The sequence below is a fragment of the Nilaparvata lugens genome, chromosome 6 (genome assembly GCF_014356525.2).
Source record: "Nilaparvata lugens isolate BPH chromosome 6, ASM1435652v1, whole genome shotgun sequence".
NCBI lineage: Eukaryota > Metazoa > Arthropoda > Insecta > Hemiptera > Delphacidae > Nilaparvata > Nilaparvata lugens.
The window spans coordinates 56,396,102-56,417,947 of NC_052509.1; the positions used below are offsets into that span (position 1 = coordinate 56,396,102).

Below are 21,846 nucleotides of genomic sequence, written 5' to 3' on the forward strand. Positions count from 1 at the left end.
TGATGTACAAAAGGTTATTCAAGTTGAATTACTGCTGCATAAGATTACGCAATCATTCTTTAATTCTTGATTTATCACCTCCTATTATTAGAACTCAAGATTGCAAACTATGTCATCTACAAACATAAATACGAAAGTGAAACACTAAATTTTTCTATATTAAAAATATTGAAAAGTAAGAATGATTTCACCTACCTTACTGGAACTTCTTGATTTTGTACAAAAGGTACGAGGTGAATTGCGAATTTTTGGCAATGAACTTATAAATTTTTCTGTTATTGGTAAACTTTCTTGCAGTTTTTTCGATAGAAAATCACCTAATGACTGAAGCTGATGTGTAGTTTTTGAAGAAGACAACTGATGATTCCATAGCTTAGAGCCGTTAACAGGATTGATTAATTTATGCACATTAGAATGTAGAATATTCACGGTGTGACAATATTTGATAATACCCATTTTATAAATGTAAAAACAGTATTGTGATAATTATGGTTTAACTGTGGATATTTATAATAAACAATAACCTACAGACTGTGGTTTCTGCTTCTGGTCACATAACCTCAAACTCCAATTTCTAAACAGCTGATTGTTATTGCAAAAATAGAACAAAACTGCAGTCAGCTGGTGATTTTTTATCATGACCATAATTGGTATGAATTTATTCAGAATATTTTTAGAAACTTTTCAAATTAATCGATTTCAAATTTTTAATTATTCATCCTAAAATAGTATAGTAGAGTATTCACTGACGTTTACCTCAAGTGAGGCATGCTGCCATTGACGTGCGCTCGCCCGTCTATGCGATGTGCGTCGAGGCCTGTCGAAAATTGAGTTGATGAATTATCAGTTTTTTCGTAGATTCCATGTTGTATTTGAAATCCTCACAATACTCAGGCTGTATTCGCTACATCAGAACGTTTGAGCTACTAAAATAATGTACTGATATTTATCTCATTTTTTAAATAACGTCTTACTGTATCGAAGGACGCCCGATGCCTCGTCGAGGCATGCAAACTGTGAGTCCATTGGTACTGAGCTTTACAATCGATTATGGGTTATCGATCGAAGTTATCGATGTATCGATACTTACTTTGATACTCGATAATATTGCTATCGATTAAGTTTTTAACCTCTTTCTTTTGAAAATCATTTTTTGTTTGTATTCTTGCTTGGAATGATTGCTAAATGCTCGTATTTACAATTGCTCCTAATTACTCCCATTCAAAATTTAACTTTTACTACAGTTTGATTTTATTTGAGTTGTTTCTTGCATGCTAGTTTTGTCTTCAACTTTGTCACTTGGTTCAGTTGAGAAGTAACTACCACCAGTGATTGTTGAGAGCTGTTGTTGATTTGAATATTTTTGAATTGAGTTTCATTTCATTGTCAAGTTGATAAAGCATGGCTCATACCGGTATACTCTTTAGTCTCTGCATTTTTTTCATCTTTGCAGTTTCTAGAATTGAAGGTAATTAACACTGTTTTTTAACACTTCAATTGATAATGTTTTATTTCATAAGAACTTGAGAACATTATTTTCATTTTATTTTTACAGTTTTCTTATGGTTCCAGTGGGTAGTCCTACTACTAAAATATTAGGCCTATATCACATTTGACAAGGAATCTTAGATATCTAGATAAATTAGAAGGTAATTTAGATAAATCCTAATTTTTTTTCATAACCTTCTATCGTTAATCTCGTAGATCAAGAGGAGTTTGTTGAAAAATTTTATACCACAAGAAAGCCAGTGGTGCTGAGTCTTTCTAAGTCTGCATCTAAGGTAAGGTCCACGTTATAATGACAGTATTTGATCAACTTTGTTTTTTCTATCCTTGTCTATCATTCGACAAAGCCGGTGGAAGGCCTACTAGGCCTATCCTTTTCCAGGTCCACAACGATGCCAAGTATGTTTTTGACAGTGTAGAAATATAATTAATTAATGCAGAGAATCGGCATCGCTATTCTTCTATCTTTATCCACTGCCATTATAACTTGGACCTCACTATAGGAACATTAATATCATGACTGGTTCTAACATTAAATCTGTGAAGTGAACCTCTTTCTTTATGTTGTAACAGACTTCTCTTGACATTTATTAAAGCTGATAAAATATAAAGACTATGCACAGTTAACATTAAAATTAATTCGAATATCCAATGAAAATATTGACCAAAGAACAAATTAACTTGAGGAATTTCTCTGATTATAACTGTAAAAAACTGTGCCTAAACCAGGAATTGAACCCGGCACCTCTTCGTCCACCAGACATTGGCCGTTTTCACACTTTTCCGGAACAATACCACAGGGTAGCAAGCTCTCCAATTGGCTGATTCGAAATAATATATCAGCCAATCAGATTGCTTCCTGTCGTGTCGTCCCAAAATCGGAACGTGTGAAAACGTAAAGCCGCTTGGCCGGCAACTAAGTTTTTCACTTTCAAGTGGTACCGGGTTCGATTCCCGGTCCGGGCACAGTTTTAATCAACGAATTTCCTCCAGCCGCTAAGTGTGGAAACGGGCATTCTTGAACAGCCCCACTTAATTATGATGTTAGCCCCTTGCCAGGTATCAAAGATTGAAAAATTTAAACTATCAGGTAACCCGTACTCTGCATGAGTCTGAAAACTTGACCTACTGAGATCTTGACAAATTTGAAATAGACCTCGGTAAATCAAGAATCTATATGCAAAATTTCAAGTTATTCAGTCCAGTAGTTCAGACATGATGAGGCGTCATTTTTGTGAATTTCCTATCCCGTACGTGTATATCCAATTCTGTCTTATATTATAAATAGATTACAATTTACCAAATGCTGGAGTTCAGTAATAGTAATAATTAAATTCGAGAATCCAATAAATTTCTCTGCTATTCATGGTTACCAACTTAAAAATCTGGTGTGGTACACTCACACAACTTTCCTTGCTCATTGAACTGTAAGCCCCATTCTTAAACGAGAATAATTCAGGGGAATAACATAATGACGATTGGCGGCAACATATTTGAAACTACTCTCAGACTTCTTTATATGTGTATATATAATTGTTTTCAGAGTACTTTTCCCTTTGTGTAAATTGTGAAATTCGATAATTTTTTTAAAAGTTGTCAAAACAGCTGTTCTACAGATGAAATATCTCGTCTATGTGTTCTTTTTATGAACTGCTAGATCATGCACGAGAAGTAGGTTACAAAGTCCATTTCTCAAGGATGGGGTGGACCACTCATTAGTTTCCCAGAAAGGAGACTGATGTCAGTTGATAGAGCTTATAAATAGCTTTTCATGGTATAAATTTGAAGAAAATCGTTAGAGCCGTTTTCGAGAAAACCGTGAAAAACATGGTTTTTTAGTGATTATCCGCCATTTTTCTCAAGAATATTACGAAGCTCCTGCAATTTTCCCAGAAATGAGACTCATGTCAGTTGATAGGGCTTATATATAGCTATGTAGGGTATAAATTTGAAGAAAATCGTTAAAGCCGTTTTTGAGAAAACCGTGAAAAACATGGTTTTTTAGCCATCAATCCGCCATTTTGAATTGAATTTTATTGAATTTCTTATTGTCGGATCCTCATGGTATAAGGAACTTACGTTAAAAATTTCAAGTCAATCGGTTAAACTTAATTGGGAATGGAATTATCGTGTTCACACACACAGACCAACACTAAAAAATCATGTTTTTGGACTCAGGGGACCTTGAAATGTATAGAAAACATGAAATTAGGGTACCTTAAATTTTTTTGGAAAGCAATACTTTGATTACCTATGGTGATAGGGCAAGGAAAGTAAAAAGAAGAGAATCCCATCTTCAAAATCCGATATTAATTTACGTTGTGCAACAGGTAAAGGATAGAGTTTTATGCTTTGTCCTATTACAGACAAGGATTGCAAACGAATGTTTTGCCGCATCCACACTCTCGCCCAGTATGTACAAATAATGACGAATGCCAAAGTGTGGATGGCTGCTTTGCCATCCCTCGCCTTCATTGGCCTTCGCTTGCCATGGCTCCGATTTTCTTCAAGCGAAGGCGAGTGGCCAGCCGAGCATCCACAAATGGTCACATTGCAGAGTCGATGGCAAGACCAATGTGGCCAAGCTTACCAACATGGCCAGTGCCTGGGCGATAGTGTGGTCTAGGCATTAGGAAAAAATTGTGAAATATTTTATGAGAATTACTGTGAGGATACGGTACATTTTGTGGGAGTCTGTCCCATTCTGGGGGGTGTACGTAGATTTTGGTTGGGGAAGAATCGTCTTTCTGAACTAGAGGTCATGCAATGGCTAAATGGTAGTGATTGGAATAGGTTTGTTGCTTTTTTGAGGGATGCCATGAAGATAAGAAATAATATGGTGTTAGAGTTTAATTATTGAAGTTTTGTTTTAATTAGGTTTGATTATTTATTATTGAGTTTATTGTTTTATGATTGTTGGCATTATTGATTTTGTTAACAGTATATACGTATTTATTTTTAGTGTATATTTTTCTCTTAATATTTAAAAATTTTTCACAAATATATTGATAACCGACTCCTGGCAGACAACCTTCTCGGTTATGCCAAAATTGAATGGCTTAGTTTGTTTTCTTATTTCCTTGAATAATGAATTATGCATATGAAATGGTTTTTATGATTTTTTGTTTTTTATTCTTAGCTTTGTTAAATAAAGGCATTTTTTATTCATTTTATTCATACTGTGAAATACATTTACATCCATCATACATATGTTATTTTATTGTCAGAACCTAATTAGGAGTACGATAACATTGGGTGCGTGTATGTGCAAGTGCATGTCAGATCATGCATGAACCAATAAACAAAATTTGGAAAGAGCAACTGTATACACGTTGTGACTTGTCTGTAGCTGAACGCAACCAGTCACAACTTGAACGCAACTTGTCACGCTGAACGCAACTTGTCACACTGAACGCAACCAGCAAGTGCACACGTTCAATGAGTGTTCCCATTGCTCTTCTCATATTTCATTTCTCATGGAATCATGTAATGTGATTGATAATAATCTGTAGGATTATGAATATTGTTGTAAAGATGTGACTATAGGCGACAAGCCTAGTGACAATTGATCAATATATCTGCGCGCTTGGTCATGATCACAGCTTCACTTGCACATACACGCATCCAATGTGATCGTACCCCAAATCAGGTTCTGGCCATGAAATAACGTACATGAATCCTACTATATATGATGGATGTTAATATGTATTTCACAGTATTTCACAGTAATTCACAGAAATCAGTAAATATTTCACAAGTTTTTCGTTGTAATGGAATCATCACAAATAGAAACGGTTTTGTGTAGTTGAGAAGTTGATATTTTGGTAATTATTCATGTTAAATAAAAATACTATACATTTTCGAGAAAACCATGAAAAACATGGTTTTTTAGTGATTATCCGCCATTTTTCTCAAGAATATTACGAAGCTCCTGCAATTTTCCCAGAAATGAGACTCATGTCAGTTGATAGGGCTTATATATAGCTATGTAGGGTATAAATTTGAAGAAAATCGTTAAAGCCGTTTTCGAGAAAACCGTGAAAAACATGGTTTTTTAGCCATTAATCCGCCATTTTGAATTGAATTTTATTGAATTTCTTATTGTCGGATCCTCATGGTATAAGGAACTTACGTTAAAAATTTCAAGTCAATCGGTTAAACTTAATTGGGAATGGAATTATCGTGTTCACACACACAGACCAACACTAAAAAATCATGTTTTTGGACTCAGGGGACCTTGAAATGTATAGAAAACATGAAATTAGGGTACCTTAAATTTTTTTGGAAAGCAATACTTTCCTTACCTATGGTAATAGGGCAAGGAAAGTAAAAAGAAGAGAATCCCATCTTCAAAATCCGATATTAATTTACGTTGTGCAACAGGTAAAGGATAGAGTTTTATGCTTTGTCCTATTACAGACAAGGATTGCAAACAAATGTTTTGCCGCATCCACACTCTCGCCCAGTATGTACAAATGACGACGAATGCCAAAGTGTGGATGGCTGCTTTGCCATCCCTCGCCTTCATTGGCCTTCGCTTGCCATGGCTCCGATTTTCTTCAAGCGAAGGCGAGTGGCCAGCCGAGCATCCACAAATGGTCACATTGCAGAGTCGATGGCAAGACCAATGTGGCCAAGCTTACCAACATGGCCAGTGCCTGGGCGATAGTGTGGTCTAGGCATTAGGAAAAAATTGTGAAATATTTTATGAGAATTACTGTGAGGATACATTTTGTGGGAGCCTGTCCCATTCTGGGGGGTGTACGTAGATTTTGGTTGGGGAAGAATCGGCTTTCTGAACTAGAGGTCATGCAATGGCTAAATGGTAGTGATTGGAATAGGTTTGTTGCTTTTTGAGGGATGCCCTGAAGATAAGAAATAATATGGTGTTAGAGTTTAATTATTGAAGTTTTGTTTTAATTAGGTTTTGATTATTTATTATTGAGTTTATTGTTTTATGATTGTTGGCATTATTGATTTTGTTAACAGTATATACGTATTTATTTTTAGTGTATATTTTTCTCTTAATATTTAAAAAATTTTCACAAATATATTGATAACCGACTCCTGGCAGACAACCTTCTCGGTTATGCCAAAATTGAATGGCTTAGTTTGTTTTCTTATTTCCTTGAATAATGAATTATGCATATGAAATGGTTTTTATGATTTTTTTTTGTTTTTTATTCTTAGCTTTGTTAAATAAAGGCATTTTTTATTCATTTTATTCATACTGTGAAATACATTTACATCCATCATACATATGTTATTTTATTGTCAGAACCTAATTAGGGGTACGATAACATTGGGTGCGTGTATGTGCAAGTGCATGTCAGATCATGCATGAACCAATAAACAAAATTTGGAAAGAGCAACTGTAAACACGTTGTGACTTGTCTGTAGCTGAACGCAACCAGTCACAACTTGAACGTAACTTGTCACACTGAACGCAACCAGCAAGTGCACACGTTCAATGAGTGTTCCCAGGAGATTTTTTCAGGAGATTCGTCGACGAGTTGGACTGATATCTGATCTGTTTTTTTTGTGGCAAGACTGATTAAGGCCAAATATGTTTTCAGTTTTCCTATTTTCAAATGATATTTTGTATTTTATATAATATGTAAACAAACTCAACTCCATTTGTATGTTTAAAAAAACGAAAGCAAATAAAATATTCTATTCTATTATCATTCATCCCCTCATCATAACCTGGACTTGAAGTACTTGTAGAGAGTAGACTTTCTAAATAAATAATTTGTTCTCAATGTTGACAATATAATAATTATCTTATATCTCTGGTTTACGGTTTAAACAAATATTCGTTCGTATTTTATCAATGGTTTTGAATTTCAGTAACTTAACGAACATCTGTATTAACGGGTGATTGAACCCAGACCAGAGTCATCGACCTGTATCACTATTTCCTTGCTCCTTTCTCATGCTTGATTGCTTGTTAGAATGCTTTTCAAATTTTAATTAGAATGAAAATAGAAATTAGTTGTTCACTTGGTGCCGTGCTCAGGAATCAGTGATCTCGATAATGAGCTGACAAAATAATCAACAAGACATATGTTCAAACACGCTTTATATCTTTGAAAATGTTACAATTAGTATTGAACTTTCTGTACTTTTGTTTAACTTCCAAGTTCAATGACTGTGGGGCTAATTTTTTATATTGTTTACCTCCTACCCAATCCACCCGCCTTTTCATTAATTCAGTAATCTCCATCCATGACCAGCATTTGCTGGATAAATTGCGTCCAAAAATTTGAAACTTGATAACAAAACCTAAGATCAAGATGGGAGGTCAAGTTATCCTTGTTTGTCACAAAACATTTTTGTATAATAAATGATAACATAGTCTGCAACTTTTTTCGCTCTTCTGTTTAAAATTTATTATGGCTATTATTTCGAAAGAAAGTTATTTTCTTTCATCCAATACTAGCAGGTAACACGTGCTCCGCCACTACCTCCGTGAACAAAGTCGTAGTGCATTCTGGTGACGTCAGCACAGGTAGGGCTCCTACACCAATAGAGCACTCACTAGCTGATATAGATCAGCTCAAATCAACAAATTTTTATTGGTGTATGAGCCCTACCTGTGCTGACGTCACCAGAATGCACTATGGCCTATACCTACTACTAGTAGTTCTGTGAACAGTAGACCTCACGTAGTATTCTTATCCACAAGTACCTGATTGAAACTATAGACCTTATGGTAATACAGCAATAGACTGGCTTCTCTACACATCTGTGTAATCACTTGTCAGCTGATTCATGATGAATAATTCTATGGTCTGATTTTTACTCTAATATTGGCGTATGAAGGAGGCTCCTTTTTCCTTTTATATTATCCTTGAAATGCAAAATTTACGAAAACCTTGTACATACGTCGACGCGCAATTAAAAAAGGAATATATACCTGTCAAATTTCATGAAAATCTATTACCGCGTTTCGCCGTAAATGCGCAACATTTAAACATTAAGAGAAATGCCAAACCGTCAACTTGAATCTTAGACCTCACTTTGCTCGCTCAATTACCAATAGTAGGTATTGCTATGGCTTTGTTTACAGAGGTAGAGGCTCCACAAGGAGCTAATTAAAAACTTGACAAACTCAAAAATTGACCCACTGAAATCTTGAATAATTTATAATCATTCCCGTTAAATTAATTAAGAATCTTTATAATTCCAAGTTAATCAGTCCAGTAGTTCAAACTTGATGATGCGTCATTCGTGAATTTCTTATCCCCTACGTGTATAAGCCAATTTTTCCCTTTAAATTACTATAGAGATGACTATAGAGGAAAGATATAGTACAAAATTGAAACATTATTCTCGTCTATGATGTGAGTGACCCAAGTAAATATTCATTAATTTTGCAGGAAAAACCAAGTATGAGCCTAACTGGGAAAGCCTTGACAGCAGACCAATTCCAAATTGGTACGAAGATGCCAAAATTGGAATTTTTATTCACTGGGGTGTCTTCTCTGTTCCAAGCTTCGCCACCGAATGGTTCTGGAAAAATTGGAAAAGTAAGCTGAAAAAACTAGAAAGTATCTGGTCTCAATTTTTTTTTTAATTTCACTCACTCATTCATGATTCAATTTTACTGGTTCATTATTAATAATAGGCCAATCATCCCTAATGATTATGATATGTTTGAAGGGACGGATTCAAGGATCCAAAGGCTCAAAGAACCCCACACGTCAACCGTAGCTCATTATGAAAAATGAAATGAAAAAGATTTATTCATCCAAAAACTAGGACAATAACAGGAAAATCTATTCCTTATCATCGAAACATAGAAATGTATAGTAATAATGATGTAACAAAATGATAAGATTCTTTTATAAGAATGAATCATTATGTTTCCAAGTACGTTAGTTAGGCAAATCAATACCTGTATCCTTCACAAGAACCAGGAGTTTTTCCCTAAGCCAACATCTAATTCATCACCTGGTTGCTTGAAGCCAAACAGAGCCCTCCTCCTTGCCCCTGGTCTCTTGCAATCCAGTGTGATATGCCGTGATTATATTCTAAGGGCTATAGGAAAGCCTCAAAAGAATTATAGGGAATCCTTCACTAAGGAAGAATTATAGGAAACAAAAGCATCACAAATTCACTTTCCTTTTTATCTCCATAACATACACAGACCAGTTAATATTTAAAATAATAATACACTAATACCATAGAGAAACAATACAAGATCGGAAAAGAAAAAACAGGCTTTTGCTCAAAACTTCTTCAATTTCCTAATTTAGTTTCAAATCGTCAGTTAAATCATTCAACGCTACATTGGAGTTGGAAGTGAATTTAACGTTCATTCCAAGTCAGATTTGGAGAGCAACATGAATGTGGAACATAAACTGGTAGTTGAATTACAGTATCTTTGAAATGGTTGTATTGAGTCATGCTTTGTCGTAAATTGGCACATTTTCGACTAACGATCGACTAGCCGTGACGTTTCTATGCATCACAAGTCACTGAATAGCTCTTAGAGACAGTTTTCCTTCATTTTTATTTGTCTGAGTGCAGAATGAAGGTCAAAATCTTACGAATCTGATAAAATTGACCTTGTAGTATTGAAGTTTCGTGTTTGTGACCTTATTGTCTTTGAAAGTTTCGTGTTGGTGATCTTGTTGTTTTTGAAATTGAAACAGTCAATTTCATCAGATGCACCTATTCAGATGAATAAAAATGATTGAAATGTTGCTACTCTTTATTCTATTTTCACAAAAAGATCATTGAAATGATTGGGAGAGAAAAATAAGGTTATGCTGTGCTATTTCTCTTCCTAATTTAGACAAAATGACAAAGATGGATAATTATAATATGCGTCTGGCTGTGTTGCCTTCTCATTTTTCTCGGCTCAATTTTCTTGACGTTAAATAGAAGGTTCTATAACTTACTGACGATAAATCCGTGGTTTCCACATTATAAATTGGCCTACTTATAGTTTGGCGGTGAACGCGAGGTTTTCTCAATGTAAATTACATTGACAAAATTTTGGCGGAACATATAAAGAAATGACGTTATATCCGTGTTATCGCTATGGCCGAGGCCGCAATAATCAAGCTACACTGTATATAGATTCAGTGCATAAATTATATTTTTACACAGGTAATCGTGCGGATATTTCTCAGTTCATGAAGAAAAACTACCCCCCGAATTTTAGCTACCAAGATTTCGCCGCTCAATTCACTGGTGAACATTTTAATGCAACAAAGTGGGCCGAAATATTTCAAAACTCTGGTGCCCAGTAAGTATATAATAATTTTTATTTATCTATCCAACAATGATGAAATTACAAGATCATAAGATGATTGGGAATGAAAAAAATCTGGTGTGGCGCACTCACACAACTTTCCTTGCCGTTATGAAAATTGATCACCTGACGCCAGTGTTCACGCGCAGATCAAGTCTACTATTCAAAGATCCAAGCCAGCTGGTGGCAGGACATTCATAGTGAATGATTTAATAGAATCAACAGTTGCCAACAGTTTGCAATTGAAATAATAACATTTTCTCGAATTTCGAGCTTATTTTAAATTTTAGGTGAACATGTTATTGAACCTTAATCGTAGAGATTTCCATGCTCAATCTTTTACACTTGAAATTTTTGTTTAAATTGTATCTGAAGCCTGATAATTGGGAATCTAAAATCAAATTTTGCATACATGGGGCGAAGCTCCTGGAATTTTTACAGATATAGGACTTGTGGCAGTTGATAGAGCTTATCAATGACTATTTTAGGTATAAATTTGATCAATATCGTTGGAGCCGTTTTCGATAAAATCGCGAAAACCCCTGTTTTTTACAACAATTTCGCCATTTTAGCCGCCATCTTGGATTGCATTTGATTGAAATTGTTCGTGTCGGATACTTATAGTGTAAGGACCTCAAGTTTCAAATTTCAAGTCATTTCGTTAATTGGGAGACGAGATATCGTGTACACAGACGCACATACACTCATACACACACACACACACACACACACACACACACACACACACACACACACACACACACACACACACATACACACACACACACACACACACACACACACACACACACACACACACAACACACACACACACATACAGACCAATACCCAAAACCACTTTTTTGGACTCAGGGGACCTTGAAACGTATAGAAATTTAGAAATTGGGGTACCTTAATTTTTTTCGGAAAGCAATACTTTCCTTACCTATGGTAATAGAGCAAGGAAAGTAAAACAGTCTTATAATCCATTTAGTTGATGAAGAAAAACTACCCAACGAAAAAAAACACTGCAGCATAACAATTCCAACATTCTTACTTCTACTTCTATAGATTAGTTACTGAATGGAAAGTGGTATTCAATTGAGGAAAATAGAGTAGGTAATTGATTTCATAAAAGAGATAATCTATGCACTTCTACAGATTTCAATAGGTTTGGATTTAAAATTGAAGGAAGTCAATTGAGGAAAATAGAGTAATTGATTTTATAAAAGAGATACTTCATGCACACTTCTAGAGATTACAATAGGAACTGATTTAAAATTGAATGAAGTCAATTGAGGGAAGTTGTAGGCCTATTATTAATTTTGAAAAACTGATAAATCACCCAAAGAATGAAATCATTTTCATAGACTTTGAAGATATATGATTCAATCATAAACATGCTAATAATCAGATTAATATTGGTACATCATACTTTAGAGAGACTATAGGTACCTCACTTACATTGTTCCTCTATGGTTGTAATAACTTATTAAACGATAATCAAAATATTATTATACTATCAACTATCTTGAGGATTTCTCAAATATTCAAATATGATATAAGTACATATATTTTCCATATTCCAAATTTCATATATTACCAAATTCTATATTCCGAATTCCATATACGAGTATTAATTGAAAAAACACAGTTTTATTTTCGCCATCCACATTTATTAAATTTGTACCCAATGATTTTATTACAGCCAGAAAATACATACAGTACACTAGACCATGTCATTACAATAAAATTACAAACAGAATTACAATAACAATACATAAATAAAGATATTACACAACATGCAGTGCATCAGCAGGCTTCAAAGCTATTCGGTTTTTTATAAAAAAAAATACAGAAATAACAATAAACAATTACTAAACTTCAATTCTATCACAGTTCTCCAATGTTGTTTTCCATCACGAACTGCTTATTATCAGATCACTTTTTGCTTTTAGAAAAAACGACTAGCAGTCAGATATTTTACAATAAATGAATTAATCACTCACTGTGACAACGACATCTTTCGGCAGGTCCGCCATCTTCTTGGTTGTGTCACAGGCTATACAGCCTATTCTAATTTTAATCTATACCTACTTTTACAATAAATCGTGGACAAATTAGAACCATAGAAACTATTATCACAGTCAATTTACTTAGGCCTAGTGCTTTACACAGTCCATTTATTCAGTGAGTCAGACTCATCAAACTCATGAATGGAATAGAATGGGTTGGCGAACCCACAGGACTGCAGTTTCGTGTTGAAACTATGATAAATCTGTTTTTTCAGTGTCTCTTTTCTGTTTAGGGATACTTGTAATACTAGTAGTTCTGTGAACAGTTTAGACCTCGCGCTCAGTAAGTTACATTGACCTGTTGTTATGTTTTCTCAAAAATTGATAAATAATTTATCTATTTAAAATGTCTAGAAAAAATCCTAAAAAAACATAGAGCTTTCGGTCCTATCGTACCGTGACGTGTCGTCCCGGAATGTGAGTGTGAGCGCTGTTATCAGGTCTGGCTGCCATCGATACGCCAATCCAATCAACCCATCAGATAACATTCTGTGTTGTCGTGTTGAAGAAAAATCGGGATGTTGAAATTAACAAAATAAACTACCATAATGCTGATTTCCTACAAACTTCATTTCTCACTTTTAATGATTTTAGAAATCAAATTTCTTTTCAATAATATTTGTTGCAATTTTGATCATCAGATTAAAAAGAAAAATGTAAAAAAAATGTTTTCTATCAATAACTCCAAACTCTAAACTAAAATCATGTCCTCAGCTTAATGGAAAGATAAAGTTAGTAGACAACTGTCTACTAACGTTGATGGAAAAACACATTTTCAAGATGTTCGATGTTTTTGAACGGGTAGTATTATAGTCCACTTGACAGCTGATTTATGATGAATAATTCTATAGTCTGAGTTTTTCGGTAATATTGGCGTATGAAGGAGGCTCCTTTTTACTTCTATATTATCCTTGATATGCAAAATTTCGAAAAACCTTGTATACACGTCGACGCGCAATTTAAAAAGGAACATACCTGTCAAATTTTATGAAAATCTATTACCGCGTTTCGCCGTAAATGCGCAACATAAAAACATTTAAACATTAAGAGATATGCCAAACCGTCGACTTGAATCTTAGACCTCACTTCGCTCGGTCAATAAATAGAAATAAAAATCTCAGTACCCTTTTTTGAATTATTTTATCACAACATGTTTCAACATTGATGCCATTTTCAAGTGATATGAAGTGAAAATCTTTATAAAATTAATTGCCATGTTAAATCTTTTATAAAATAGAAGAAACTGAATCAAGTTAATTACCAAGTTATTTATTTATAATGAGTCTACATTGTATTAGAACACAAACAGTTCCGTGCCTACTCTGGCTACACAACCCGTTGCCAACGACGACATGACGATTTTTTTACTTCATATCACTTGCAAATGTCATGAATATTGAAACATGTTGTGATAAAATAATTCAAAAAAGGGCAATGAGATTTTTATTTATATTTCTGTTTTTTTTTTTTTTTTTAATTATGGAGAAATTTAACAATATCAATTCGTATTGAACACATTTTATTAGGATATACTAACAAATAACTAGAAGGGAATATTATGAGCTCTAATTTAATGTTTATTTTCATATTTAAAGAATGATTTGATTTTTTCAGGTACATCATATTTACCAGCAAACATCATGAAGGATATGCAATGTGGCCATCACGTTACTCTTTCAGTTGGAACTCAATGGATGTTGGACTTAAACGTGATATTATAGGTAAAATAAACATTAGAATTGAATAAACTGGTGAATAAAATACATAAAATAAATAGGTGAAATTAAATGAACAGGAAAGTATTCTTAACTACAGATGTAAATTATTGAGATATTGCAATTATTCAAAATGCTAATGAATTAATAATTATTATTAAACGGAAATTCAAATTTAATTACTATCGTATTTAAGTGAAAAACACTCACATTCTTTGATGTGGCGACGTCCGTTTCGTGCTGGTATTGCACATTTTCAAGCCAGAGACTGAAGTATTTAAGGTTATGAGGGTGAAATTTGGTTAGAGTGGGGGTGGAGGGGAGTTTTGGCGGTTAATGGAGGAGGATTTAAATGAGTTTGTCAAACAGAGTGTGGGAGGAAAAGTTGATTTGGTCATTATTTAGAATATTGTTTGGTATACTTTGTATATTTCAAACTGTTCTAGTACATTCAATTTTCTGTTTTTGTGGGAATAGTGGAGTATTTCGAGGTTGTTTATGTAAGGGTGTGTGTGGTCAGTGGAGATAATGTGTTCTGCAAAGGTGGAATGGGAGGAGGGATGTGTAATGGCTCTTGTGTGTTCTTTGAATCCTATATTAAAATTTCTAGCTGTTTTACCTATGTAAAATTTGCTACAATCTGTACAATTAAGTTTATAAATTCCTGGTCTATTGTATTGATGTTGAAATTTCCTAATTTTGTCTTAAATTGTCCATCTATTATGTAGGTTATGTCCAAATGGATATTATGTAGGTTATAGCAAATAAATTGATGTTAATTTGATTCCTTTCATGATTTCAGTATTGAATTTTAAACATTTTTCATAAACTACACAAATTTTCAAAGAATAAATCTGTTAAAGCTTAATCTCTTCATGAATTAAATTAATTTAAATTTCAGTTTTTGTGTAGTTGAGAAATTCATATTGTAGTGATTATTCATATTAAATAAAAAGACTAAGAAATTGTCAAAACCACAGATTCTTTTCAAAAGTAGAAAACCCGATTTCGGTTGTTACTCCATTGCCAGTCAATCTCTGATAAACTCAGAGGTCCACAATTTATTATTAGAGATTGAAAATAATGTAACAACCGAAGCCGATCTTACAACTTTTAATAAACTCTGTGATTTTGACAATTTCTTAGTATTTTTATTTAATTTAAATTTCGATTCATTGTTGAAAATTGATAACTTTGAATTGTTTTGAACAGGTGAACTGTCTGAAGCGATTCGAAAAAACACCAACCTCCACTTTGGACTGTATCACTCTCTGTATGAATGGTTCAACCCGATGTACTTGGCAGATAGGGCCTCCAATTTCAGCACTCAGACATTTGTAGACCAGAAGATCATACCAGAAATGAGAGAACTGGTGAGTTTATTAGAGCAAGTTGCAAGTTATACCATAGAGAAACAATATCATAAATAGATATCCCATGGTATAGGGCGATTATGTCGCAACTTTTACTGTTATCTCAAGCCGATAGTCCACGTAATTCTTTCCCGTGAAGCTTTATGATGCTGGTAGTCTCTTATATTGTGCCGTTCATACACTCTTACCCGGTCAAAACAGTAGAAAATCGACAGTAATCGGCTTGAGATAACAGAAAAAGTTGCGACATAAACGCCCTATACCATGGGATATCTACTTACGCTATTTTTCCTCTATGGTTATACATAAATTCATTTTTCCTCAGAAGAATTCCGATTTTCTTAGCCAATTCCTTCCTGTATTATATTATACAGGGTGATTATTTTAAAAGGATTTTACAACTTTGAAAGCACATAAATATTTATTAAAATTACTTACAGAATTGAGAATGTTGTCATTTTGTTACAAAACACTTCAAGTTTAAGGTGTGGGTGTTATTTTGGTTGGATGTGACAGCCGTTGGTAATGCAACATAATTCCACCGATAATAGATTTCTTGCCACACTCGTACCAGCATATCAGGCGTAACTTGTGCAACCGCAGCGATATCGTTGTGATCCAATTTCGGAAGTCATTAACCTTCCAGAAGTCGCGCCCTACTCAATCACACGAGCAGTCCCGTGTTGTAATTTTTACAACATACTATTTTTTATGTGTTATGTACTCTGTTTACTGTCAGAACATATTAATTAATTGTATAATTAATATTTCCATCTCATTGGATTATTTTACGCCTAAGAACATTTGCATGATTACCTTTTCGTAGCCCAATAAGGTACACCAAGCAAAGCCAACAATTCTGTGTTATTGGTTCGTTGGCAGTCTCTTTCCCCATCGTATGTACTACTTGTCACTGTCGCGACTAAATGGCACCTGAAGACTGAACCATTGCTCGGTTGGTACTGCAACTCAGTGGAGTGATGGGGATAAAGTTTTGGAATGCATAGGAGACTCATTCACTGATACCACCCCATTCAATAGTTTTGTGCAGCAAAAAAACTGACACTGTTGTGTTTTTTACAACAGTGCGACCGCTGGAAGGTCAAGATTGTCTGGTAGGCACGTAACACAAATCTTATTCTTAATTGAACCCCACAGAAAGAAATCCATCGGTGTTAAACTTGGTGAACGAGGTGGTCATGAAATTGGCCCTGCATGGTAAATCCATCGAAGTTGTCTAAAACTTCCCGAACTTTTCCGTGAAAATGAGCTGGTACGGTGCACCCTACATGTTGAAAGTAAATAAGTTCTATTTTTCTGGCTTTTTCAATTATTAGTGATTTGAGTGTAATTTTTTTTTCTATCCAGTTTCTCATTCGTCAAAATTCAAAATAATTAGTTTCTGCTGTTTTTGAGTGAAAAGGGATTTCAGAAAAGTGGAATCAACCTCATTTCGGACTTAAAAATAATATTATCAAAATTTTGGGATAGAAATAGTACAAGGATTATCCTTAGTTTTCCTCTCCCATTCAGTGCTTTTTGTAAAAATTAGAATTAGACAAGGGCACTTGTTTATCTTGTTCAGCATGACGGTGCACCACCTCATTTCCACGGAGAAGTTTGGGATTTTCTAGACAGTAGAAAATTAGCTGGTACGAGTGTGACCAGAAATCGATTATTGGTGGTATGTTTGTCGCATTACGACATATGTATCTATCCCGAATTTACGTTTGCCTCATCAAAACAAAATAACACCCACGCATTAAACTTTTAACTTGTTCAAGGGCCGGTTTCCGAGCTCGGGATTTAGCTAAGCTCTAGACTTTAAACAGCTGGAGTCAGAAAATTAGCTTCCCAAAACGGGGCGTAGTCGCAGTTTTTATTTTCTCATTTCAACAATTGGAAACGTTTTTCCTTGACGAAATTTAACATTTCTAAATCATTCAAAATAGCTGAAACTTTATTTTATTTTGTGTTTAATTTTCTAGTTTTTTTTTTTTGAAATTTAATTCAAATGTGACTTTGACAATGACTACGACATGTAGTTACTTTCGAGAGACATGATTTTTAAGTTTTGTTCTTGCACAGTACAGTCGCCATTATGCGTTGGGACAGCCAGTAGCATGCGTTCGCTGTTGAGGCCTACTTTTCGAGTGGCTGTTCAGTGGTTGCAACACAGCGCGCCTTTCGAAATCGTTCCAATTTAGCCCCGTTGGTCCGTGTTTCAGATGAAAAATCGACTGGTTCGTGGGTTACTACATTTAGAAAAACAGGTAATCCAACAAAACGAAGATCTAACGTTCAACGGCCCATTAGATCACGTGAAAAAATTGAGGCAATGAGAGCTTCAATTTTGCAATTACCAAGGCGTTCAGCACATGCTTCATGCTTCAAGCAAATATGCTTCTGCCCTTGGACTTTCCATCCAAGTAAGGAGGATTCTTCACGAAGAACTTCATTTTAATCCATACAAAATAGATAGGCTATAATATACAAGAAGGCTGTTTTGAAGGAACACTTTCCAGAATGCCTTATCTCAATTAGAGGCGATGTGCAATGACCAGCTCGATCTCCACTGAAGTGGGTTTTATCCAGCTGTTTAAAGTCTAGAACTTAGCCAAATCCCGAGCTCGGAAACCTGCCCTAAGTGTTTTGTAACAAAATGACAACTTTCTCAATTCTGTATGTGATTTCAATAAATATTTATGTGCTTTCAAAGCTGTAAAGTCCTTTTATAATCACCCTATAGATTATCAATACCTAATTAATTATTGTATGCATCGTAAATCCATTACATTCTAATATGTCTTTCTGTACAACTAGGTCTTCAAATACAGACCGGAAGTAATTTGGTCAGATGGCGAGTGGGAAGCAGCCGACACGTACTGGAGGTCCCTGGAGTTCATAGCATGGCTGTACAACTCGAGTCCAGTCAAGGACACAGTTGTAGTCAATGATCGCTGGGGTAGCAAAACACTGTGCAAGCATGGCGGCTTCCTAACCTGCTCTGACCGTTATAATCCAGGTACATTTCATTTATTTGAAATGGAATAATTTGTATTGTCTTATTCAAAAATATACATGGTTAATCTATATATATATATATACATATATATATAAAAGCGAAATGGCACTCACTCACTCGCAGAACTAAATATCTACCGGACCAAAAACGTTCAAATTTGGTAGGTGTGTTCAGTTGGCTCTTTAGAATCGCACTAAGAACGGATTTGGAAAAATTTCCAAAGATACGCCCAAAATCTTTGTTTTCCAGCGTTTTCTCAGCTTTATCGAGAACAAATGAACAGAAAATGTTCAAATTTTGTAAAGAAGCTCAGCTAGGGTGTAGTAATGTTGTGTTAGAAGGAATTTGAAATAACGTCAAAGATACGCCCAAAATTAGCGTTTTCCAGCATTTTTTGCTTTTTCTCATATTTAACTAGAACAAATGAACAGAAATTGTTCAAATTTAGTTAAGCAGCTAAGCTAGAGTGTAATAATAATAATAATCCGAAAACAATAATGTTGTGTTAGAAGGAATTTGAAATAACGCCAAAGATACGTCCAAAATCTGCGTTCTCCCAGCGTTCTTTTTTGCGCTCATCGAGCGAGGAAGTACTTTGACTTTCTGATGGAATGAAGCATGCTCAAATGAAAAATGCAGGCGAGCGAAGCGAGCACCCTGATCTCATTTTTGGACGCTCCAGTCGGGGGTCCAGGGGGCGGAGCCCCCTTGCTAGACGGATATGGCGAGCGAAGCGAGCCTGACGGCTAGTATAATAATTGTAGAATCAACAATAAACAGTTGTGATCATATATCAAGCTATCACAACTTCTTTTTGTCATATTTTTTCTGTGAGTTCGTAGAACGTACAGAACTAGATAGAAGGATTATTAGGGAATTTCCCTATGTACGCCTAATTGTTTGGCTGTGTAATTGTTTTCTCTATGTACGCCTCTTTTGAGGGAGATCTTAGGCTAGGCGCACACCAGTCAGTCAAGACAAGAGAAGACATGATCAGACACGTTTAGTCACAATACTTCACATTGTTGCTTATGACGCAACTAACACTGATTAGTCATTGCAATTAAACATGTCTTCATAAGCAACTATGTGAAGTATTGTGACCAATCTTGTCTTTACTAAAATGTGACTAATAAGCAACTATGTGAAGTATTGTGACTGAACTTGTCTGATCATGTGACTTGACTAACTGGTGTGCGCCTAGCCCTAAGAGAGCTGCATGAATCCACAAAGGTTAAAGCAGATAAGAATAGAATCGTGAGTCACTCTAGAAGAAGAACTGAATATTTTCTCTAGGCTAGGCCTGAAAATGATAATAATTTATGTTTTGAAGACGAGGGTCTAAGACCTGATTCTTATTTCCTGAAAAAAAATGTCAAGGCTGATGTTTGCATCAAAACCATGCGATTGAATGAAGTGTGTTTGTCTTTTCGGTCACAAAATTTTATAGTTTTTTTAAAGTTTGGAATTTTTTAATCAATTGTGATTGATTTAATTCAGTTTAGAAGTATTTTTTTAATTTAAGAATGATTTTTGTGTGCTCTGAATTTTAAGTTGAGTGTGTAATTGAAGAATGTTGAGTGACACATAACCTAGCTACATTTGGACTGTTGTATACATTAGAACTGGAACCGTTTAGGGCGTATAAGCCTGTGGTATTTCTGTAAGTTATGTAATTCTCATTGATTAAATAAATAAATGAATGAATCACAACTCCTTGAAAGGAACAATGATTTGAAGATCTTCAAAAAAAATTTTTTAGTAGATAGACTATTTTATAGTGCACAAGAGTTCCTTCCAAACCAAGACTAATTTAGATTTACCTAGTGTTGAATTATGTAATTTGGTGTTGATTGTGTAAAATTAGTGACCTGATTTCTCTTATACTCCATAACTAGAGTCCTTGGGACATAATCTATACATATAAAAAATATTTATTTATTTATTCAGTCATGTAAAATTATTAGACTTATGTGAGATGGCACAACAGGCTTATGCCTAAAACTGTCAAAGTTATACTACAGTCCAAATCAAAATATAGGTTAAGCTACTATCACTTATTAAAATAACAATTTACACTTCAAAAAACAAACAAATCTTCAATCACAAATATTGAGAAATAGTTGAAGGTTGCCTCCTCGAGTTAGTTTGTAAGCAGGACGATTTTCGATAGATTTACTCTGTTCTATTGTATCCAGTGATCATTTGAATTATTTTCAATTCTAGTGGATTTTGTTTTTGTAATTGTGTTCGTTGAAATGAAAATTTAATTTCTAATTCTTGACGTTTCATTTTATTTAAGGCAAGCTCCAGTCGAGAAAATGGGAAAATGCTTTCACACTGGACAAAGAGTCATGGGGTTATCGGAGAGAAGCCAATCTTGAAGATTATATGACTATTGGAGAGATTATTAACTTGATTGTCGAAGCGATAAGTTGCAATGGTAAGATCTCAAAATATTTATATCCAGCTTAAAAACTGTTAGGATAGAGATTCATTTATGTTTGAAAACATAGAAACTGACAGGATCTCTCCAAATTATAGCTTCCATAACAACAATATTACAATTATCCATGATACATTATGTAAGAATATTTCGAAAATAATCTGATTCATGTAAAAATACTACTGCAGATTAAACAATACTGAAGAACCAGACCACAAGACTACATATACATGACAGTCATCTATTGACGAACAATGTTATTAACTATTTTCACTTTCCTTGCCGTATTACCATAGGTAAGGAAAGTATTGCTTTCCGAAATCAAGGTACCCCAATTTCTATACGTTTCAAGGTCCCCTGAGTCCAAAAAAGTGGTTTTTGGGTATTGGTCTGTATGCGTGTGTGTGTGTGTATGTGCGTGTGTTTATGTAAGTGTGTTTG

At 34.6% G+C, this 21,846-nt stretch overlaps 2 protein-coding genes across 2 annotated transcripts in view; one reads left to right on the forward strand and one right to left on the reverse strand.

Moving 5' to 3' along the window:
* The window catches only part of LOC111057903 (paraplegin), a 40,064-nt gene extending 39,493 nt beyond the window's left edge, over positions 1 to 571 (reverse strand). The window contains exon 1 of the mRNA XM_039431304.1: positions 196 to 571. Coding sequence (XP_039287238.1) covers positions 196 to 456 — 261 coding nt within the window. The 5' untranslated portion in view covers positions 457 to 571. The remainder of the gene's footprint in view (positions 1 to 195) is intronic.
* A 548-nt stretch (positions 572 to 1,119) lies between these two features.
* Positions 1,120 to 21,846, forward strand: part of LOC111057905 (alpha-L-fucosidase) — a 29,719-nt gene continuing 8,992 nt past the window's right edge. The window contains exons 1-7 of the mRNA XM_039431305.1: positions 1,120 to 1,468; positions 8,889 to 9,038; positions 10,627 to 10,765; positions 14,461 to 14,567; positions 15,774 to 15,934; positions 18,758 to 18,959; positions 21,262 to 21,402. Of these exons, the coding sequence (XP_039287239.1) occupies positions 1,402 to 1,468; positions 8,889 to 9,038; positions 10,627 to 10,765; positions 14,461 to 14,567; positions 15,774 to 15,934; positions 18,758 to 18,959; positions 21,262 to 21,402 (967 nt within the window). The 5' untranslated portion in view covers positions 1,120 to 1,401. The remainder of the gene's footprint in view (positions 1,469 to 8,888; positions 9,039 to 10,626; positions 10,766 to 14,460; positions 14,568 to 15,773; positions 15,935 to 18,757; positions 18,960 to 21,261; positions 21,403 to 21,846) is intronic.